Below are 23,221 nucleotides of genomic sequence, written 5' to 3' on the forward strand. Positions count from 1 at the left end.
GAGCCAATGGGAACATGGCTAAAACACTTCAAAAACCCCGAGGACCTCAGCCTGTGGAGGCTTGGTCAGCACTGCTCAGGGTTCTGGAGGGAGGCGGGGGCAGAGGAATCAAGGGTGAGCCTCCCCCTTCTGCTCTTAATCTCCTGGTACGCATTTGTGCATGGCGGGCATGTGAGAGACATAGGCAGGATTGTGTTCAAGGCATCCTGGGGCCTCTGCTTCGGGAAACATGGAATGAGGGTGGGAGTCTCAGCCTCGGCTTTTCTCCCCGCCAGCTCCGGAATGACTACATGCAACGCTACGCCAGCAAGGTCAGCGAGGGCATGGCCCTGCAGCTGGGCTGTCTGGAGCTCAGGTATGTGGCCTCTAGGCCTCTCCATGGAGGGGGCCCATGCCTCCCCTTCTGTGCTGGGCTCCTGGCCAGCTGACTTTCCTCCAGGGTGGGAAGTAAGAGTGGATATGTGAGAACCGGGAGGGGGCAGTGGTGGCCGACAAAGGGTCGACAAAGGGTCAGGCCCTGAGGTGCTTGCCTGCCCGGCTGGTCCTCTCTGGCTGGAGTCTCCACCTTTCTTTGGCTACCACTGCGTTTGCCTCCAGGCTGCCTGCATCCAAGTGATTCAGTAATGTTTCTTTGAGCCTTAGGTGAGATTCTGGGAGATATTCAAATGTTGGGTTTTCTAATCTGTGTTCACCCACTATGTCTCCACCTCGTGTAGGTACTAATAAATATGTATGAAATTAGTGAATTATCCAAGAGGTCCTCAAATTTAGTGTTTTGGAGGTGACAGGTGTGTCTACAATTGATCATAATACAAGGCAGGATGAAATATGTGCCAGACAGATGTGCCTATAGGAGCCATGAATCCTGCCGTAGGGCATCAGGAAGAGGGGATTTCAACTGCTCCAGGAAGGAGGAGTGAGATTTCCATCAGTAGATAAGAGGGAGTTTTGAGCAGGGGAGTATGCATTCCGGGCTCAGGGACCAATGGAAGGAAAAGAACAGATTGGAGGATAATGGGAGATGAGTTGTGGGAGGTAAGTTGGGGCTGATGGTGGACGACTTTGAATGACACTCTAAGAAACAGGCCTTACTCTTGGCTGCTCTCATTACCTGGATAAAAGTTATGGACCTGTGCCTGCCCATAGGCACTCTGTCCACCTGGTGTGTTAGCCAGTTAAAATGGCAGACCTGGGTTGGGGAGAACCAACCAGGCCCTAGAGGGCCCTCCTAGCAGGTGCTTCCTCATTCAGTGATGGCAGCTGGAGCAGGTTGGGGATATTTGGGTGCTCACTGGCAGCAGCTGAGATGGGGTTCAACCCAGAATATTGTGAAGCTCCATCTCTGGAAAAAGCAGTACATCTGATTAGCAGTGGTGACTGGTTCTCCCCAACATCCCAGTGATTTTCAACTGTCCAAATGTTAGAGACACACAGAATATGAGTGATTGGGTTCCTTTGTCAAAAATAACACAATAACTGATCTTCAGGGCACGAGAGAGGGGCAATCAATGATATAGGGAGTGAGTTGGATTTCAAGAGATTGGGATGACCTCGGTAAAAACCTGAGTTACCTTTTTCCTAATTAAACATTTTTCCATTTGCCACCTCCTTAATCATTCTAAAATTGCTATTACTTTCATATGTTTTAATTCCTCAGTGTTTATTTCAATATTTGTTTACCCTGGCATTTAGCCAACCCCAACTTTTGTTTTACTAAGGCTTATTTAAATATTCTAGTCCTCAAAATTCTTTTATCCATCCCCAATATCAATGCTCATTCATTCATTCATTCATTCAGTCAACAACTATTATAAGCCAGGAGTGACATTAAGAGACCACTGTGTCTGGGACTTGGAAGCAGCTCTCACCCCCTTAGTGAGTAATACATCCCCTCTGTCTGGCATACTCTTCTCATGCCTTTGTTCAGCCCGGTAAACTGTTCTTTATTCTGGAAGCTTTAGAAAATTTACCAAGCCAGTGTTGCCTGCTTGCCCGCTGCATTCATAGAAAACCTCAGAGCACACCTGTGAAGTGTCGCTAATAAGCAATATGGTGGCCATAGGCTCTTCCTGCAAAGCCAGCTCGTGTGTTTTAATTGGGGATGTCTTCTATGATTTCATGATTTAGATGTTCTTCCCAATTCCATGATTTGGGAATTATTTTCCTAGATTTTCTTGTAGTTTTAAAACGATTTTATTGTTACATCTATCTCTTTAACCCATCTAGAATAAATGTTTAAATAAAGTGTGAGATGAGGATATAATTACTATTCTCCAATCATAGTGAATTGTCTAAATTCATATCTTTTGAATGTTAAGTTACTTGCCTCTCTCTCTGCTTATAGTACCAGCACAAACTGTTCTCAGATGTGTATAAAGACAGCTGGCTCAAGGAACACTGAGTCACTCTAATGTGGGATTAAAAGTGTGACAATGTCTGCACCAGTCAAAATTACTAGACATGGTGATCCAGGCAGAGAATGAAGGAGACTTAAGTGGGGACATTGGCTATTTGGTCTCTACTCAAACAATTGCTCAACTAAATAACACATTAAAATCTCCATAATGGGAAAGAATATATATTAAAAAATGAATAAATGTATTTTCTAGGAATGAGGTTTGTGGGTTTTCCTTTTCTTCGTGGTTTTCTAAGTATCACATTTTCTACTCTCCTAATCTTCTCCCTCCCAGTGGTTCTCACATGTGGCAGGGGAAGGGGACTGGGCAAGCAGGCTCTGGTGGCTTTGTTCTCCAGCCATCAGCTTCTCCATGACTTCTCTCTTTCTCCAGGCGGTTCTTCAAGGACATGCCGCACAATGCACTTGACAAAAAGTCCAACTTCGAGCTCCTGGAGTAAGTCCTGAGACTGGCCCCTGCCTCTCCTCCCTTCTTGCTGCCCTACTTTTCCTACTCACCCCGACTTCACTTATCCCCAGACCAGAGCCAGGCAGGACCCATCTCCCCAGGCCTTGAGCCCTCTCACCTCTCCCGATTGGTCAGAATCCTGGGTTGTGGGAGAGGGGGTGTCACATGATGCTTTCCGTCTTCTTTTAGGAAGGAAGTAGGGCTCGACCTGTTTTTCCCAAAGCAGATGCAGGAGAGCTTAAAGGTAAGTGGGCAAGGAGCCCAGAAAGACCCCCTTTGTGCTGGTCCCCAGGACTAGAGCTAAAGGTATTGGGCTGGGATACTTAGGGATATAGCCAGGGTGTCTGTGCCACCGTGGGCCATTTGGACATAGGACTACAACATGCATTCAGTGGGCCCTTTCCATGGCTGGGGCTCAGGAATCCTGGCTCTAATTCCACATCAGAGGCCAGTTAGCTGTGTGGCCTGATCACTGGGGCACTGCCTCCCACCCAGGGCTATGGTGAGCCTCCCTCGAGACAACAGGCGTGTGCTCTAGGTTAGAGATCACCATTGCTCTCCCGGCAGAGGCCTGGGGACCGTCCTACAGAAGCAGGCAGGCTCTCAGTGAGATCCCTAGGGAAGGAATCAGAGCCTGGAGGAGCCTGCTCACCCCTGCCATCTCCCCCAGCCCAAGCAGTTCCGGAAGATGATCCAGCAGACATTCCAGCAGTACGCCTCGCTCAGGGAGGAGGAGTGCGTCATGAAGTTCTTCAACACCCTGGCCGGCTTTGCGCACATCGACCAGGAGACCTATCGCTGTGAACTCATTGTAATTCTCTCCTCCACCTGAATTCCAGGCCTCTCGGGAAAGGGAGCCAGGAGGCTGTCAAGGGGAGCTGGGAAGGGGCTTTGCTTGCTTGTACTGACCTGCCCTAAAATGCAACTACCCTTAATCTACTTGCATCAGGAAAGAAAGGGAAATCTTGGCTCCCGCTCTGGGAGGTGGGCAGGGTTTGGGGAGGAGGATAATCTGTATGGCGGGGATTTAGAGTGGAGGGCCCAGGAGATAGTAGTCTGAGTCCAGTTTAGTGGCCTTTTCAAATTTCTGAAATAGGAGCAGGGCAGGGCTCGAGCAGCAATTCCCTCTCTCTTTTTATTCCAGCAAGGATGGAACATCACTGTGGACCTGGTCATCGGCCCTAAAGGCATCCGCCAGATGACAAGTCAAGATGCAAAGGTAGAGAGAGACTGGGAGCACACACACCCCAGCCCCAGGCTGTGTGCTGTCTGCCCTGTCTGCTGCCTCCTACCCTGGCCTGCCCCATCCATTCTTCCTGCCCCATTGCTGAGAGCAGAGGTCCTTGGTATGAGCAGCGGGAGGGGAGTGTTTGGCATAACAGCATGGGGCTGACGGTTCTTTTTCCCCCTGATTGTCTCCTGCATAGAAGCTGGGAGAGCAGGAAGGCTTGGGGGTGCAGTGCAGAGGGAAGGACACTATGGCTGCTTTTCTGGCTCAGATACAAGCGTTGTTCTTTCAATGGCAAGATGGGGCCATCACTCGCTTGGGAGTCAGAAGACCTGGGTCCAGTCCTGGCTCTACCACCAACTTGGCATATGGCCGTGGGCAAGTCCTGGCTCTCTCCAGACCCATGTTCTCGTCTGCAAACCATGGGGCTTAGACTAGATGATCCTTCCAGTCTTAATAGTCTTTGATTCTCTCTTCATCCTCCTGAGATACTCCCAGCTCCCACTTTTCCTTGTGCCTCTTCCCCCCGATACTGATCAATTTCCATGGCCTGATCCCAGGAGTGAGAGGGTCTGAAGCCCACCCCCTGATCCTTTCCCACAGCCCACCTGCCTAGCTGAGTTCAAGCAGATCAAGTCCATCAGGTGCCTCCTGCTGGAGGAGGGCCAGGCAGTATTGCAGTTGGACATCGAAGGCGCCCCCCAGGTGAGCATCTCTGCTAACCTAGAAGCTCTGAAAAAAAAGGGTACAACTGCAAGTTGGGTGTTCTTGTTCAGGTGCTCAGAAAGCCAGGGATTCTCTTGCTCCTGAGATCTTGTTAAGAAAACTTCTCCTAGTTCTTGGACCAGGTACCAGGATGATGACACATGAGAAGGAAGCTATCTCAGGAAACAAAGCTGTTTGAAAGAGTGTCAAGATAAAGCTGAGTTTATTTTGGGGGGTGAGGAGGAGTAAAGGTGACCAGAAATCAATGTACTAATCAGAGGCCTAACTTTGAACAAGTGAACAATGATGCAGAATTAAGACCTCAAGGACACCCAGGGTTTTTGTGGGTGGGAGAATCAGAGAGACCTCAGACCGAAAACAGATTTCTATCTCTCCTCTCATTCCTCTATCCCCTGCTCCACTCCCCACCCCATGCTTCCCCTTTCTGTTTCTGCTCTTGCATATTTTGTACCTACCAGGTACAAGGCATTGTGAGACCAAAATAAGGCAGACCTGGAACTGGCCTTCCTAGAGTTTAAGGCAATCAGTTGGGAGGGATGACAAGAGCGCCCCCTGGTGGCTATAGGGAATGCAAGCCAAGCCCCAGGAGAGGCACGGATGCGTTCCCGCTGGGGATGGATGGCAGGAGTATGCAGTTTCTTCTCTTTTCCTGTGAGGTAGACTCCAGCCAAGGCTCTGGGGTCTCATGCTTAGCTGGTCTCTTCTCTGCAGTCCTTGTCCATCAAAACCTCCTCTCTGGCAGAAGCCGAGAACATGGCTGACCTCATAGACGGTTACTGCCGGCTGCAGGGGGAGCACAAAGCCTCTCTCATCATTCATCCCAGGAAAGGTGCGTTTCCACTTAGAGGCAAACTGGTCCAGTGGGCAGATGACTGCACAGCTGAGCCAGGCTGCCTCTACCCCAACCCCACCCCACTCCCTCCCCCTCTGCCCCCCAGCAGGGGAAGCTAAGCCATTGACCAATCTGTGACTGAAGTGGCTTGGATAGTGTGTGGCTGTGCTCACCTAGCCCCATGGGACATTGCCTGCTGTCCCATTCTGGGTCCCAAGCTACAGACCCTGGCCCACGGGACAGTGGCGGCCTGGAGGCCAGCTTCGGGAGGAAAGGCGTTGGTAGCCCCAGGAAGTTCGCGGCTGTTGCTAGAACCTGGCTGGTCCCTCTTGCGTCTCTGCTTTGGAATGGGATCAGGAAGCAGGGGTCTGGGCTGGGCCTTGTGGATGGTAGGAGGAGGAAACCTAATAATTTCAACAAAGAGGGTTCCGATTCAGGCCAAAGGCTACCCATCTTCCACTCAGACTCTCGGAGAGCGCAGAATGGCGGGGAGGGGCTCCCTCGTGTGGGCTCACGGGACCAGTGAGGTCAGCCGTCCACCCAGGACCCGGTGTCCCTGGCTCCAGTGCCTTTTCTTCCTTCCCTCTTCCCAGATGGTGAGAAGCGGACCAGCCTGCCCCAGATCCCCGAGCTGTGAGTACAAGCAGATGGCAGGGAACAGGCCCTGCACTCAGCCTGTCTTCCCAGGAGAAGGCAGAACAGCCCGTGGAGTCTGGGCCCCAGCGGAGAACGCTGGAACCCCGGCATTTCACAGTGGCGATTTTTTTTTTTCTTGCCAGTAAATTTCTCCCAGTAAATTCTTGCAGGGATATTTCTATGTTCTAATGCCACCTGGCATCTCATCTTAGGGGCTATTGCGGGTGGGAGAATCAGAGAGACCTTCCCTCCAGCAATGGCAGCCTGGGCCACGCTCCCAGGTTATTGCCGCCAGGACAGGCTGGTTCCCCGGGCAGGCAGCGGGCACAGTGCGGCGGGCCCTCCAGGCGGAAGGTGGGCGAGGGTGGGCTGCCTAGGGGACCACTGCCAGGCTCTGAGCTCACTTGGCTCCTGCCCTCTCATCTCCTCCTACAGAAGCCAGGAGGCGCAGCGGCCCCGCCTCTCCGAAAGCTGCAGCATAGGTGAGCCTGCCTGCGTGCTGTCATTCCTGCACCCAGAGCCTCTTTTGTGACATTGTCAAGGATCCCCTCAAACTTACAGAAAAACGAACTTCCCCTCTGATGTCTTAAAATATCATCAATCACACTAGCTAACATGTTTTGAAGAGGTAGCATGTGGCACCGTGTCTGTCTGGGTCAGCTCAGGCTGCCATAACAGAACAACACTACAGGCTGGGGGGCTTAATCAACGGACATGTATTTCTCACAGTCCTGGAGGCGAAAGTCCACGGTCACGGTGCCGGCAGGGTGAGGCCCTGTGAATGCAAACCACTCCCTTCCTGGTTTGCAGACAGCCGCCTTCTCTCTATGTCCTCACATGGAGGAGAGATGGAGAGCTCGGTCTCTTCCTCTTCTCATCAGGGCACTGTTCCCATCATCGGGCTCCACCCTCATGACCTCATCTAAAACGAGTCACCCAAAGGCCCCACCTCCCAATACCATCACACTGGGGGTCAGGGCTTCAACCTGCGAGGTTGGGGGAGCGCTGGTCACAAACATGCAATCCATAACAGTGTTAAATACAGAGCAGGTATTCTTTCATTTGATCTTTAGGACATTCCCCAGGAAGGTTCAGTTTACAGAAAAGGAAACTGAGATTAAGGGAGGCTAACCAACTTGTTCTGAATAATGCAACAGGGCAGTAGCAAGCGGGGACTCCAGCGAGGTACCCTGGGCTCAGGGCCACTCTAACCCTGCCACCAGAGCCAGGTTCTCGCCTGGCTCTTCCCCTTGCCCCTCCCACCGACGGCACCCTTGGTTCCTGTGGCCTGACGTGGGAGCCACACACCTGGTTCTTGGTGATGCCCTGGGCGGGCATCTTGCCCATGGGATGCTCTTTTCCTGTCCTTGCAGAATCAGACATTTACGCCGAGATTCCCGACGAGACTTTGCGAAGGACAGGAGGTAGGTCCTTGACCCCACCACCTTGGCCACAGCCAGGGCCCTGTGAAGTGACATTATGGGGATGGGGACACATGTGACACCACAGGGGGACTTCATTCTCTCTCTTTCCCTTCCTTTCCTTTCTTTCCTTCCTTCCTTCCTTCCTTCCTTCCTTCCTTCCTTCCTTCCTTCCTTCCTTCCTTCCTTCCTTCCTTCCTTTCTCATGTGCGATTCAGACAGGGACAACCTGAGCAAGGCACCTTTGATTTAAAAACCAAGATCATTTTTATCCCACACTATTGCCCTTCATGTGCCTGTGGAGAGCCTAAGAGTGTGGACATGGGACCAGCTTTCAGAGGGAATAGGGCGATGGCTCTTCCCCGGGTCTGAAACAATAGAACGGACTAGAGCCCCTTGCCCAGCCCAGCCCAGCCCCTGGTTCTTGGCTGAGGTGTTGCCGGGGGTCTGGTTACACCTGAGCAGGACCTGGCATTGCAGCTTGTGGACACTCAGGTTCCCAGGTGTCAGTGGTTTCTGAATTCTGGGACTCTGCTTTCTCCACCTGTGCAGGCCCACAGTATGGCATTGCCCGGGAAGATGTGGTTCTGAACCGTATCCTGGGGGAAGGCTTTTTCGGGGAGGTCTACGAAGGTGCCTACACGAATCACGTGAGTCCCGACTCATCCCTGACACCCCCCCTTCCATGTTCTGTAGGATGAGGAGGAGGGCGAATCGTCCGGGGCTGGAGGCGGCGGTCACGACGTGTGGGTCCTCACGCACTTGACATTTGCAGTATTTATGAAATACCCAGGGAGTGAGGGAAACAAGAGTTATTGCCAAGCAGGAGAGCAATGCCAGGGATCAAAATAGAGGCAGCACCAGGAGAGGGGCCACTGGCTGCATGCTGGGTGGGAGAAGACAAATCCCGGAGGCATGACAACATGCAGTTCTGAGAGAAGGAAGGCGGATCTGAGGCAGGAGTCGGTGGGGAGGCCACTGACGGGGCAGGACACGGTTAGTGGTTGTGTTTAGGCCTGGGGAAAAGGCAGAGCTGAAGGCAAGGGGCAGGAAAAGTGTGAAAACTAGCAATAAAGAGAGAAAGAGACCTGGACGCCATGTCTGATGATGGCCTTACAGGTGCTCCACACACGCCTGCCAACCTCAGGCAGATCTCTGCCCCCTTGGCCTCAGTTTCCTCATCTGCACAGCCACGGACTTGAGTTACCTGATCTCAAAAGTTCTTTCCAGTCCCAACACGTCCTGGTCAAGAAGAAAGAGAGGAGGGAGGAGAGGACGGGCAGAGAAGAGAGGAGAAGGGGCGAGAAGAGGAAGAAGGGGGGAGAATGGGCTATGTAGAGACCCAGAGGCCAGACGTTCCCTGCCATCCCTTGGCTGGGAAGACGATGGTGACACGGGGAAGGGACACATCCCTCGGGGCACTCGGCTGGACCGAGGGGCCCTGAGCTCACTCTCACTGCAGAAAGGGGAGAAAATCAATGTCGCCGTGAAGACCTGCAAGAAGGACTGCACGCTGGACAACAAGGAGAAGTTCATGAGTGAGGCAGGTAGGTGTCCCCCAAGGAGGAACACAGCCCCCACGGGCTGGAGAAGACCCCGAGGCGACACAGACCTCCAAGATGGAGAGGGGCCTGGAATTCGGGGAGGGGGTGGTGTGAACAGTGCTGGGACCCACACGGGAGGAGGGCTGTCCCTCCCCTTCCCCCCATCTCTCCCAGCTGGGGCAGAAAGCATGATTCTCCCACCGGACCTTAGATCCCTCCAGCCCATTCCTCTCACCCGATTGCAGTGATCATGAAGAACCTGGACCACCCGCACATTGTGAAGCTGATAGGCATCATCGAAGAGGAGCCCACCTGGATCATAATGGAATTGTATTCCCTCGGGGAGGTGAGCTGCAGGTGGCTGTGGGGACCTTGTGATGACGGCTGTGCCACAGCTGGGCAGGGTGGTGTGCGTTTAGGAGGGGCCCTTGACTCCCAGCTGCCTGCCTTCTGTGTTCAGCTGAAACAACCCAGGGACCCTTTGTAGAAGAGATTCCTGGACCCTCTTGCCAGCCCGGGTTTGCCCTCCCCTAGCCCCCACCCCTGCCTGCGGTGGGGCTCCCTGGCTCATGCTGAGGCCATGCCCAGGTCTTGATGGCACTTTCCTCCTTCCGACAGCTGGGCCACTACCTGGAGCGAAACAAGAGCTCCCTGAAGGTGCTCACTCTCGTCCTGTACTCGCTGCAGATTTGCAAGGCCATGGCCTACCTGGAGAGCATCAACTGTGTCCACAGGTGCGGCTGGGGGAAGCCGGGCCCCTCGATCTGATCCTGGAGTTCGGGGTAAAGCAGGTCTTGGTGTCACACAGACCAGAGTGGAAACCCCAGCTCCGGTCCCGTCTAATGGGACAACTTGAGCACCTGCTGTGAACCTGTTTCCTCATCTGAGAAGTGGAAACGGGCATGTGTACCTCACAGGGTGTTCTTCAGGGTGAATCTGAAGCCCCGGGTGTCTGATTGTAACTCAGTGCATTCCTCCTGCTTGCCTGTGGGTTCTGGGAAATCGCTTCCTGCTTGCTTTCTTCCCTCGGGCCCATTCGATGGCACAGGACTCTCCCAGGAGGTACTGAGCTAGGGCAGCGCTGGGAAGATCCTGGGATCTGGGCCCTTCCAGCCAGAGTGGCTGACGCTGCCTGGCACCCTTAGTCTGCCACATCCCGTCCTCTCTCTGTCTGTGAAACCGGCCCTTCTCCTCCTGACTCCCTGAAAGGAGGTCCCTACCACCTTTCCTGATCCCCTCGAGGAAACAGAAGGGGTGCTCTCAGAGCACAAGGTATATGGGTGAATTCTTCCATCCAGCACCACCGATGTCAGTGATGTGGCCTTGGGAGTGATATTAGGCAAAGCAATGCTGGGGGATATACACATTCAGTCATTCATTCACTCATCCAGTCATTTAACAAATATTGTGGAATTCTCACCCTGTGCTTCCAGGTGCTGTCCTAGGCCCTGGGATAAAATCATAATCAAATCAGCCTTGTTGGCTTGGCTCAGTGGTTGAGTGTTGACCAATGAACCAGAAGGTCACGGTTCAATTCTCAGTCAGGACACATGCCCGGGTTGCCAGCTCCATCCCCAGTGTGGAGCGTGCAGAAGGCAGCCAATCAATGATTCTCTTTCATCATTGATGCTTCTCTCTCTCCTCCCTTCCTCTCTGAAACCAATAAAAATATTTTACAAAAAAACAAACAAACAAACAGACAAAAATCCCTTTCTCATGGAGCTTACCTCCCGGCATGAGGGTAAAACAGTCGTGGGGTGAAGATGGAGGGAGAACAGATTTGTTCTCTGTATGACACCTTTTCAGTAATAAAGTCCAATGGCAGGCAGAGAGCCTGCCTGTGAGAAGCAAGCAGACAGGCCAATCTGGGGTTCGAAGTGATGCAGGGAGGTGAGAGCCCCGCTCTGGAGTGAGGCTGACTCCTTTCCTACCGGTTACCTGCTGGGCAGTTCCTCCCGCTCTCTGTGCCGAGCCGGGGCTCCAAGGGTCTCTGTACCGCGGCTCGGTGCATTCGGCACCAGGCTGTCCTGGCTCTCCGAACTCTGAGGAAGTTAGACACGAGCTGCTGTTGCTCTGAGCCATAGCGAAAGCCCACACAGTCCCGCAGACTGCAGACGGAGGAGAGCACCACTGTGGCCAGGAAAGTTGTCGGGCTCCTTCTTGGAGAATCAGCGGGGTGACAGCGTCGCTGGCAGAGGGGACAATAGAGTCACCAGGGCAGGAGAACCTAGGGAGCAAGTCCTGGGAACCTGAAACAGGCTTCACGTTGGAGACACATGAGAGAGGACGATGGGAGGTGAAGCTCGACGGTGAGATGAAAGGGGTGGCCGAGGGCCTGGTGCATGACGGGGGCTGGAAGGCCACCCCAGCTCCCACCTGGGCTGGGCTCCAACACGGTGGGTCAGGGAAGGGCTGATGACACAAGCTGCCTGACTGTGCTCCCTGGCCAGCACTCTCCTTTGTGTCTCTGTTCATCTGTGTCTGTCTGTCTGTCTGTCTGTCTGTCTGTCTGTGGCATTCTGAACCACCTTGTCTTCATATCCTTCTTCCAGGGACATCGCCGTCCGGAACATCCTGGTGGCCTCCGCGGAGTGTGTGAAGCTGGGGGACTTCGGCCTGTCGCGGTACATCGAGGAAGAGGACTACTACAAAGGTGAGGGCGGCCTGCCTCTGCTTTGCCCTGAGGGGTCGCCGAAGCCCCAGCCGCAGAAAACACGGCGATGGTCCAGGGTCTGTAGGTCCTTGGGTCTCCAGAGAATAGGCTATATTTTTGGATAATTCTGGATCGTTCTTCCTTAAATATCTCCTGAAACCTCCACGCCCACCCCCAGCCTCTGTGACTCGGCTACCCATCAAGTGGATGTCGCCCGAATCCATTAACTTCCGCCGCTTCACCACGGCCAGTGACGTCTGGATGTTTGGTGAGTGGAGATTCGGGAGGGTGTGGAAAGGGTTTCGATTCTCACCTCCGTGACCAGGCTAAGAGGCGGTGCGGAGAGCAGGGGCTGGGCCCCCACGGCTGGGCTGCAGGGTTCTGTTTGGCTGCAGCCACTGGGAAGCGTGAGAAATGAGAGGCCAGGGGTGGGTTGGGGTGATATGGGCGGAGGGCCAGCCGGGGCAGTGTTGGCTAACCTTCCTGGAGGAGGTTCCTGAGCTGAGCGTGTCCTGCACCAACCAGCCCCAGGGACTAGTGTGGGGACACCATGGGGGGATCCTCAAAGGCAAACTCTGAGGTTTGTTCTGAGAAGGAGGTGCAGGGAGAGGCGAGGAAAAAGCCGGTGACAGACAGCCCCTTGCAGAGCACACAGCCTCGTAGATGACCCCTCTTGGTTCCCCACGATCTCATTCTTCTTCTTCCCAGTTTCTGCAGAAGGTAGCTGAGGCCCGGGCAGGTCGGGCCTTCCCCTCGATCACATAGGCAGCAAGTTTTGGCTTCAACCCCCAGCTTTGTGGTGGAGGCTTCACTCCTTCCTGAGAGAAGGCACCAGTGGTCCCACAACCTGCCTTGGGCTGCCCCACCCTACCCCACAGAACCCCAGTAGCTGCATGTGGAGGGGACATAGAGAGGGGACCTTAGTTCACTTACAGATGCAGGTGGCTGGTCCCTCGGCGACCACCATGGTGAATAAAACTCCAGGGATGCTCAAGGGGGAGGCAAGCTCCTCCCCCCAGGGACCCAGAGCAGATTCCTCTGGTTGTTCCTGGAGGGGCAGGACTGACCTCTCCAGGGGTGAGGTCCCCCCTCCTACCCCGCATGGGCCCTGACCCCTGTCCTCCTGCTCACAGCCGTGTGCATGTGGGAGATCCTGAGCTTTGGCAAGCAGCCCTTCTTCTGGCTGGAGAACAAGGATGTCATCGGGGTGCTGGAGAAGGGCGACCGGCTGCCCAAGCCCGACCTCTGCCCACCTGTTCTCTACACCCTTATGACCCGCTGCTGGGACTACGACCCCAGTGAGCGGCCCCGCTTCAACGAGCTTGTGTGCAGCCTCAGGTGAGCCTGGAGCAGGGGTTGGGGCTGTGGGCACGGGGCCCCGAGGAAGCCGGGCTTCCCTGCAGCAGCACTTAGAGGTTTATAATGGATTTCCCTAAACAGGAAGTGTCCTTGTTCCTACCCTGTGCATGAGAGGATCAGGTTCAGAGCTGGGGACTCTCCCAGAGCAGGGACAAGAGGGGCTGGGACTTGCTCTGGGGCCTCCCCTCTGGCCTACCCAGAGCCACCCAGCAGAAGCTCAGAACCTTTGTTCCTCCCAGATTGCAGGGAAGAGAGTCAGTGTGTGTGTGTGTGTGTGTGTGTGTGTGTGTGTGTGTGTTTTAAAATATGATTTTATTGATTTTTATAGAGAGAGAGGAAGGGAGAGGTATAGAGAGATGGAAACATCAATGAGAAACATCGACCAGCTGCCTCCTGCACACCCCCTCCTGGGGATTGAGCCCGAAGCCCAGGCTTGTGCTCTGCCTGGGAATGGAACCAGGGACCTCTTGGTTCATGGGTTGATGCTCAACCACTGAGCCTCACTGGCCAGGCAAGAGAGTCAGTTTTGACTGTGAAGACAGTGACCCAGGGGTCACCTCTCCCTTCTGAATGGAGCATCGGTGGCCTAAGGGTCTGATCCTTCTCAGATGTCCCAAAGCCATCATTCCCCCGGTACTGGGGGGTCCCTGGTGAAGGGTGCTACTGGAGTCCATTTTAGAAGGTCCCCTGTTTCCTTAGTGGCTGGCCTGACATCCTCCTCCTCGGGTGCTCTGACTTTTGGCATCTTTCAAGGCAGACTTACCTTGTAAAGGGCCAGATAGTTAATATTTTGGGCTTTGTAGGCCGTGCTGTCTCTGCTGGGACGGCTCAGCTCTGCCCTCGCAGCTCAAAGCAGCCGTGGGCAGTAGGTAATGAATGCGTGTAGCTGGGTTTCAATGAGACTTTATGTGTGGACGCTGACATGTGAGTTTCATATCATTTTCCAGTGACATGAAATATATTTTCTTTTTTCAATCATTAAAACACTTATAAACCATTCTTAGTTTGGGCCCGCACGAAAATAGGTGGTGGCCAGACTGGCCCGCGGGTGGTGTCTGCTGACTCCTGCTTTAGGGAATCTAGTGCTTAGTTGATGTGAATAGTGCAACTTCAAATTCTATCATTAAGATGCTGGCTTATTTTTAGGGCAAGAATAGCCCCTGGAAACTGCCTTTGGGAGGCACCCTGGTGGGACGCTGGGAAGGCCCAGGCCGGGGCACTGGGAATGGCACTTGGTTTGTAGCGGCAGGGGCGGCAACCAATGTGCAAGACCCCAGCTTAAAAGGCCGTTCTGATCCTGCCTGCCCCTTTATTGACTCTCCCCATTAATTCTAGGCTCGTCTCTTGGCCCCTGATAAGAGAGATTTGGGAAACCGAAGGATTCCAGGAGAAAAGTATTTGAAAGTTGTAACTTGAGAAAGCAGACACTCTGGGGTGATGAGTTGGTGGGGAGGCTCTTATTTCATTCTGGGGCTTGCGAACCAGGGGGAACTGTGACGGGATGCCTCTCCCTGGGCCCAGAAGCACACCCCTCAGAGCACTGGGCCAGCTCCCCATCATGGGTGGAGCGAGGAGATGACTTTTCCGGTGTGGTCTGAAGGATACCCGAAGACCCCAATGACCCCAGGATACCTCCCCCAAGCCCCAGCCTGGCAGTCTGCCATTAGAGTTAAGAAAGGATTTAATGAGTGTTTCCCAATCTTCTGGGGCAAGAAGGACCCTTTTGATATCAAACTTTGAGAATTCCTCCATATAATGTCATTACACTTTCGACTGTTAAAACAACCTGTTGCTTGACAAAATGCAGTGAACTGTATCATTAATTTCTTATTACACACAACGTGACACATATAAATCTGAAAACACAATGTCAACTATTGTCCAGTGACTAGTCAGTAGTACTGTTAAAATGATTAAAAAAGACAACTTAGGTGACACACATTTACAGTTTACTTAATACTCCATGAAGCAGGCAGTCTCCATTCCCAAGGGTCAGAGAATTGCGAGATGGGGCAGAAAACAGGAAACTTTAACAGGATAAGGAATAAGGAGCAAGGAAGAGAAAAGCAGAAAACGAATAGGGAACAAGGGAGGAAGTATGGAGCCCAGAGCTGTCTCAGTGTGTGGGGATTGGCTGACTAGATATGCTGCCTTTCTGGTCTCACAGAGCACTTAGAGGGGCACAAAAGCCATCTGAGCTGTGGTTTGCTGGGGTGGCACCCCAGAGCGACTCCGTCTTGGGCCTAGACACTTATTTCAGTCACTAGTAGCCCATTTGCACGAAGATTCGTGCAATAGACCTTCATTCACCTGGCTGCCTGCACCAGTTTTCTGCTAGCACCGGGGACCCAGGCCTTGGCTGTGGCCACCGCCTTCTGCCTTCTTTCAGGGTCTGGGCTTGGCCCCGGGCGGTGGCCTTGGGCTCGGCTGCACCCAGTGTCCCTGCGACCAATCGCAGGAGCTGACCCCCAGTGGTCTCCTGCGATCGGCGCAGGCTCCCTGCTGGTGCCCAAGGCCGGGAAAGCCTCGGGCGGCTTTCCCGGCCTTGGGCTCAGCCACACCCAGCATCCCTGCAACGGTTTCCTGGTGGGCGTGGCTTGATTGGTGGGCGTGGCTTGGGCGTAGCGAAGGTGCGGTCAATTTGCATATTTGTCTATTATAAGGTAATTTCAGTCATAGGTAATACTTGGTCTGCAGACAATGTGTGTGAGGTACACACGTGAGCATGTGGATTCATGGACCCTTGCAACTATGCCAGAATCCTCTTGGGTCTGTGGTTCCCAGGTTGGAAACCACTGGATGGGGTGAGAAAGGCAAGAAGCATGCATGTAGCCAAGATGGGAGTGATCCACAGCCCTTTCCCATCAGCACACACCAGGAATGCGCTGATGGAACGTTTCATGGAAAAAGGGAGATGTAGAACCCAGGCCTTGGTCCTGACATTGGCTGGGACATCAGAAATCTACGTAGGGGATCAGTGCCTGTAGCAGGCACGGGCGGGCAAGAGGCCCGGGAGGTGGGCTGGAGATACACTTCCACTGTCCCATTGGGCTGGGACTGTCTCTCCAAGGACTTTCCCCCCCCCCCGGGGATCTGCCCCTGTAATCCTCCCAGCCTCAGTGTGGAAGCAAGCTAAGGATCCATATTCCAGCCTGTCTCGGAGGGGCCTCCCCAGCCCACGCTGCAGAGGAGTTGGAGACGGGACCTGGTGGTCACCCTCCGGGCCCTCCAGGCTGTGGTGGGGTGCAGACAGGAGCCCCGGGAGCACCTTTGACCTTGTTTCTCTCTCCTATCTGACCTGACCCCTTGGCAGTGACGTTTATCAGATGGAGAAGGACCTTGCTATAGAGCAGGAGAGGAACGCTCGCTACCGACCTCCCAAAATCTTGGAGCCCATAGTCTTCCAGGAACCCCCGCCCAAGGTAAGCCATTCAGTGGTCTCCTCGGGCCCCTGAATCACAGCAGAGCTGGATCCTCATCTGGCCACTCCTGGCCTGACCATATCACTCCTCTCTCACAGCACAGAGAGGGTGTGACCCTGCAATTCTCCCAGCCGCTCAACCCAACCGTCCCTCAGCACTGAATGTGGCCCCTGCCCCATCGATGCCCTGGCAGGTGGGATCTGAGATAGCAAGTTAGCCAAGCCTTCGGGCAACCGGGGCAGGGAGTCACCCTGGAAACACTTCCGTTGAAAGGCTCAAGCACTTTTATTTCTAGCATTTTTTAGGGAAAAGTTAGATCCCCTTGAGGGCACATGGACGAGGCATGTCCCTGGACCCCTTAGGTGCAGCCTTCATGACCATACCCTCCCTGACATCTGTGGGCACAGGAGCCAGTGCCCGGCGGCCACACCCTTAGGTGAAGGACGGTGCCTGTATTCAGCAGCTCCGGCTGCCGTGACAGAATTCCATAGGCCAGGTGGCTTAAACAACTGGCATTTGTGGAGGCTGGGAAGTCCAAGATCCAGGTGCCGGCAGATCCGGTGTCTGTTGAGGATTCTTCCTGACTTGCAGACAGCAGTTTCTCGCTGTGTCCTCACAGGGCAGACAGAGCGAGAGCTCTGGTGTCTCTTCTTAGTAGAATAAGGACACGAATCCCACCCTAGGGCCCTACCTCATGAACTCATCTAACCCTTACTTCCCCAAGGCCCTGTCTTCAAGTACTATGACTGGGGGTGGGGGGATGGGGCGGGGGGGGGGGTGTAGGGCTGCAACAGAGGGATTTGGTGGGGACACCAATGTCAGTCCATAGCAGAGCCCTTTGCCTGGTGTGCCTTTCCCCTTCCCTGAGTCAGGGCTCAGCTCAGTTTCTATCTCCTCCATGAAGCTGCTGTGAGTGCCTGAGCCCCCCGTAGCCTCCTACTCTGATGTCTGTGGCTCTCCACTGCTGTTCGGGAGGTAACAGCTCCCACATCCAGAAGCTACACGCACAGAGACCAGTAACCCCTCCAGTTAGCGATGGCCCCCCAGGAGGACAGAGAGGCTGGCCACTCTGTCCCTGCCCATCACTCAGCATGCAATGGGCGCTCCATAAGTGAGAACTCTGTCCCTCAGCCTTTTCATTCTGAACAAGCCCCCCCTGTCTCTGACCGATGCTCCCCTTAGTGACAGACGGGGACTGACTTCTCTCCGCGTTCTCTCTCCAGCCCAGCCGGCCCAAGTACAGACCCCCTCCACAGACCAACCTGCTGGTACCCAACCTGCAATTCCAGGTAAACACCACCAGAGGGCCGGGAAAGCTCGGGCCATGTCTGGTCTTGGTCCTTCCTGAAAGTCTGTTCACGTGCTTTTGAGGAGCAGTAACCAGCTGCTCAGGAAATGGAGAAGGCCAGCTTCGGTACCAGAAAAGAATAGCACCCAGAGATCAAAGGAACCAAAACGCAGTTCCACCAGGCTGTCCTCAGCTAAGACGTGCCTGAAGCCCAGGGCACCTGTCACAGTGTTTGCTGCTGCTGCGTGTCCTGCCTCCAGCTGCTCTTCATGCCCAAAGCCTCTGCCCTCCTACCCTGAGCAGAGCCTTCTGAGAAGGAGTCTCAGGCAGCTGGGGACCGTTGATGTTACCCTGAAAACAGAGTTGCTCCCTGGGGCTCCCCACAGAGGCCCTGGCCAGAACCAAGACGGCCATTGAAGAGAGAGAAGGGCTCCTTCCTTGCTTCCCTCCCACGTTTGCCATTACCAACCACGGAAGCTTCCCAGGCTGCAGGTCCCGTCTCAGTGTCTCTCCTCTCTCTCTCTCTCTCTCTCTCTCTCTCTCTCTCTCTCGCATCTCGGTCACAGGAGCCCGGGCTCCTCTCTTTCCTTCTCTCACATCCCTCAGCTCAGAGTCACTGCCTAGTGCCAGAGCAAGCCCAACCGAGAGCCAACATAAATCCTGTTCATTTGAAGAAAAATCTCGATGCAAAAGATAGAAGCAATGTTGCTAAAAAGAAAGTCACCTGTTGTGGTGTTTAAAGTAGTGACTAAATACACACCCGTGGGCTGATTCTGTCTGTCAGTGTGTAACGTGACTATGAAATACAACGCTTCTCTCAAGAGCCCTGAAGGAGGAGGCATGTGCTCCGCCGGTCCGTAGCACGCGTGGACCCGTCGCGTGCAGAGCCTGACGGGAGGGCTGTGAGATGAATGGGAGGTCGCAGTGCCCGTGCTGCCTCCTGGCCAAGAGCTGTGTCTGTCGCTCCGCCGTGTCTTCCAAACGGGGCCGAGGACTCGCCCATGTCACACTTTTTATTAGGTCCCGGAGAGCAGGCCCTGACTCTCCCCTGGTGCTCATGCATCGTTTCTTTGTGCTGAGTGTGTAGCCGCTAATTGTCTACCTTCTTGCCTTGTCCTTGTGCCTGTGCTTCTCTGCTTCTCCTGAATAGGTCCCCGAGGGTCTGTGTGCCAGCTCACCTACGCTCACCAGCCCTATGGAGTACCCATCTCCCGTAAACTCGCTGCACACCCCACCTCTCCACCGGCACAATGTCTTCAAGCGCCACAGCATGCGGGTAAGAGGGCTCTGCATGCTGGGTCCCAGTCCGGACGGAGGAGGCTGATGGAGGGGAGGTGCCTGGGACACCGGGAACCCCACAACCTCAGCTCAGGAGGTGCCCTCCATGCTTCCATGCACCGGTCAGGCCACCGAAGGAGGGGCTCGGTGACTCTCTCTCTCCTTTGCAAACACATCGGGGGCCTGGGGCCAGGCCAGGCTCTGCCCCCAAGGACACCCGCTGGACCTGGACCTGCCCCGTCCATACTCTGGGGCTGTGGTAAATGATGCAGAAGCTCCCCCTCTCCTGAGCCCTGGGTGTAGTGAGGAGTCTTGTGGGTAGAGGACAACCAAGCCTGTTGGCGCCAAAGAATGAAAGATCCTGGAGGTTCTGTTCTGCTCTGCCCTTCCTGCCCGGTGCCCGTGGCTGTCAGCCTCTCTTCAGGCAAAGGAAAGGCTTCCTGTGGCTTCCATTCCTGCTGCTTTTGCAAACGTTGCTGGTGTTTGGGAAGGAGCTTGGGGGCTGGTGAGGGGCTACGACCCCCGCTCCAGTCACCTCTTTGCTGTAACTGCCAAGATGAGGCCCTGAGTACTTCATGGGTTGGCACCTGGTGGTCAAGGCTTGCCCAAAAATAAATAAATAAAGGCACCTTGGCTTGCCCACTTGTCACCACCCATTTCTCCTTCAATACGAATAGCCCCTGTGGTTGCCATACACAGTCAACATCATTTACAAAACTGGGTCCTGCTCTGTGACCAAACAGACCAAAGCCATTATTTTAGCTCTAACTCTGTTTCTATATGCGTGACATTTCACGTTCAGTGTACGTGACTCTATAAAATTTTTCTTAGAAAAACGCCATGATTGTTCCAATCGATTTAGAAAATGTAGGAAAGTACGTATGGCGATATATTCGGTGCCATTATTTTTACTTTAAAAATTTTTATATGAATAATATGACTTAGAACGCTAGGCATCAGGATATATTGTGGAATACATTTCCCCGTTTATAATTTAAACAATTTATATCTTAGCACATACTTAACGATAATAAAACTGCATTCTGAAGTGTGCTCTACAATTTAAGCTGTGTTCAGTTCCTCCACCCTCCTGCCCTGGACTCTTTATTCGTAATTAATTGAGTTTTAGTGAGTTCTGCTTTACAATGTGACCTTTTAGAAAGAAGCTGTTCTGCATGCGTGCGGGGCGGCATTGCCTTTGTCTAACCCCTGCTTCCCCAGGAGGGCTTTGTTCACTTCCATAAAGACAGACTGTGCAGCAGGAAAAAAAGGCCTTTTGTGTCAGGGGTTTAGAAGGACTCTCCATAAGGAAAGTCTGCCTAAAAGAACATAATGAACGTCTCTTAAAATAAACCAAAAGAGGTTAAAAATATGAACTCCATTTTATGGGTTACATCGGAAACATGGATAAAGCCCCATCCAGGTGGATTGCTGAAAAGGTATAATCGGCTCCCTGCAAAGCATTTGAAAGCATTTAACAAAAATTAGAGATGGTTTTCGCATAAAAAACAATTTTTCTGCGATTGCCTGACTTATCTAGGAATCTGTGGGATGCCACACCAGAATGGCAGCAATCTCTCAACTGAAGTTTAAAATAATAATAGAATTCAATAAACCACACCTTTTGCAGGAATGCTTTGCAGGGAGCTGCCCGAGGTGCTGAAGGGAGACCCAGGCGGTTCTGCCTTCCGTGAGCTGACAGTTGGCCTGAAGAAACAGGCCAGGTGCACACCTACCTGTAATGCCAGCCAGAAAGCTGTCAGTGGCACACAGAGACACAGCTAAAGGCGCAGTGGGAGTTCAGAGAGGAGAACTCCTCTTTGAAGCTTCTCTGTGTTGCTGGGCCTGGAAGGATGGGTAAGATTTGGACAGGAAGAAACTGGGATGAGGGGGCATGAAAGAGGCCGAGGTATCAGTAGGAGCCAAGATTGAGTGATGGGAAACCATAGGGGAAGTACAGGAGCTGTTTGGCTAGAATAGAGGAAGAATGCAGGTAAGGGTAGAAATAAGGGTGGGCGTGGCCAAATTCTGAAATGTTCACAGCTTGTGGGAACATTTTAAAACGCCACAAGGACCTGATCCCTTTTAAACAAGGTAAGCATTTAGTGCCTGAAAAGAATATCTGAGGTGCATTTCAGACAAGTAAGCCCTAAAGAGATTCAGTTTTTTAAAAATCTCATTTTCTCCTTGAATTTGATTATGAAATCGGAAGACATAGGAACAAATCTTGGAATGTATCTTAAAATGTTTTGTAAGACACTAACCAGGCCTGGGGCATGCTAGCCATTAGGGTGGTAGGCACTTTCTTTAGCACTTACAGATTACATGGTGTTCACTTGACTCTGGTAACTCCTCCTACCAGGATTATCTCTAGGGAAAAATTAGATACTTAGTCCTCACATTTTTCTTATGCCTGGGGATTCCTAACTACATTCAAAATGTTTGATACTTGTCTCCTTGCTTGTCACTCTTTGACAGTAGCCTGGGTAACCGTACATTGTGTTTGCAGGTGTTAACATTTAACTGGGAATATTTATAACCTTAAAATTCTCTCATTTGGAGCAGTGTCCTCCGAGAAATAAATCTTATTTATTTTTATTAATTCTACTAGGAGCCCGTTGCACGAAGTTTCGTGCAATAGACTTTTCCTTCACCTGGCTGCCGGCACCAGTTATCCGCCAGCAGCAGTTTTCCTCTGGCCACCCGCCAATCGGAGCGCCTCCCGCCAGCGCTATCGGCCACCGAGAGGAACTCCAATTGGGAGGCGCTCCGATCTGTGGGTGGCCAGAGGCGGAAAACTGGTGCCGGCAGCCACGCAATCAGCCGCCCCGAGTTCCGCCACCAGCACCAGCGTCTTCCGCAGGCCGCACGTGTCCTTCCGCAGCGCCTGCCAGCCGTTTAGGCCAGCTGGAGGAGCGGGGATCGGGGATCACCAGCCAATCGGCCACCCTGAGTCCCGACCCCCCCCCCCCCCCCTGCCTCCAGCTGGCCCAATCATGGGCGTAGCGGAGTGATGCAATTTGCAGATTACCTTTTTATTATGTAGGAAGGATGGTTATAAAATGCTCCTATGTTCTGAAATTTGCTTTCTTAAAGTATAAGTCAGTAGCTCTCAATGGAGGCTGATTTTGCCACATTTGGTGATGCCTTGAGGTATTTATGTTACAACATAAATAGGAGGAGGTGCTATAGGGTGGAGTTGTGGCTTGGCAGCCTACAATGTACTGGAAGTCCTCCCCTAGTAAAGAACTATCTGGCCCCAAATGTCAATAGTGCTGAAGTTGGGAAAAATGGTCTAGCTATTGTTTACTAGCATTATACCATTGCTGCCCTCCCAGCCTGCCACATAGTAGTTTCTTAATAAATAGTTGTTGAATAGAAAAATGAACAGAGAATATTTTACCAAGAAATCAAAGTTGTGGGAAGAAATATTGTTAGAAATTGAAAGCAGTAATTGGAGTCGAATGAGCACTAGGAAAAATGTTCCAATATAACTAACTGTCTTATTATATTCAAGTGTGTTTTAGAGAGTTCAGTGAGGAAAGTATTTTTAGAGATTTGGCAGAGATTCTGGCTTGCTAAAGTAGATAGAGAGTGATTTTTAGCATTTTATGCAAGTGACTTGTATGCAAACGGGCCACTTCAAAGGAAAGGAGCTGAGGGTCCTGCTGGCCAGGATGTCCTAGGGAGGTCCCGCCCCTGGCTAAGGCCCCCCTGGGCTTGATGCAATCCAGCAAATACAGTAACACTCAGGAAGCCAGGTGCAAGGTGTGCAGCGGAAAACAAGTAGCACCAAAATACTTGGAAGGGGCTGAGCAGATAATTATATAAATGAACCCTGGGGAAGACTGAGAGTAAAGCAACTAAAAAGAAAACACGCAACACCTTCTTTTTGGGAAAATAGGTAAAACTATGAATAGGTCCCAAGTCTCCCAAATGAGTTAAAACAAGGGTTGGATCAATAAAGCTA

The 23,221-nt window shown here is 52.8% G+C and overlaps 1 protein-coding gene across 4 annotated transcripts in view; it reads left to right on the top strand.

Annotated features, from left to right (window-relative positions):
- The window catches only part of PTK2B (protein tyrosine kinase 2 beta), a 117,247-nt gene that overhangs the window by 87,311 nt on the left and 6,715 nt on the right, over positions 1–23,221 (top strand). For 3 of the 4 annotated variants that reach the window (XM_008150733.3, XM_028159331.2, XM_054717597.1), the window contains 20 exons: positions 276–355; positions 2,790–2,852; positions 3,054–3,108; positions 3,535–3,675; positions 4,009–4,083; positions 4,696–4,797; positions 5,530–5,647; positions 6,244–6,283; positions 6,722–6,768; positions 7,660–7,710; positions 8,260–8,357; positions 9,170–9,254; positions 9,497–9,597; positions 9,870–9,985; positions 11,804–11,904; positions 12,083–12,172; positions 13,038–13,242; positions 16,577–16,685; positions 17,909–17,974; positions 19,124–19,249. In XM_008150733.3, coding sequence (XP_008148955.2) covers positions 276–355; positions 2,790–2,852; positions 3,054–3,108; positions 3,535–3,675; positions 4,009–4,083; positions 4,696–4,797; positions 5,530–5,647; positions 6,244–6,283; positions 6,722–6,768; positions 7,660–7,710; positions 8,260–8,357; positions 9,170–9,254; positions 9,497–9,597; positions 9,870–9,985; positions 11,804–11,904; positions 12,083–12,172; positions 13,038–13,242; positions 16,577–16,685; positions 17,909–17,974; positions 19,124–19,249 — 1,869 coding nt within the window. The remainder of the gene's footprint in view (positions 1–275; positions 356–2,789; positions 2,853–3,053; positions 3,109–3,534; positions 3,676–4,008; positions 4,084–4,695; positions 4,798–5,529; positions 5,648–6,243; positions 6,284–6,721; positions 6,769–7,659; positions 7,711–8,259; positions 8,358–9,169; positions 9,255–9,496; positions 9,598–9,869; positions 9,986–11,803; positions 11,905–12,082; positions 12,173–13,037; positions 13,243–16,576; positions 16,686–17,908; positions 17,975–19,123; positions 19,250–23,221) is intronic. The other variant, XM_008150734.3, reaches the window with a different exon arrangement.

Source organism: Eptesicus fuscus, chromosome 6 (assembly GCF_027574615.1).
Source record: "Eptesicus fuscus isolate TK198812 chromosome 6, DD_ASM_mEF_20220401, whole genome shotgun sequence".
Lineage (NCBI taxonomy): Eukaryota > Metazoa > Chordata > Mammalia > Chiroptera > Vespertilionidae > Eptesicus > Eptesicus fuscus.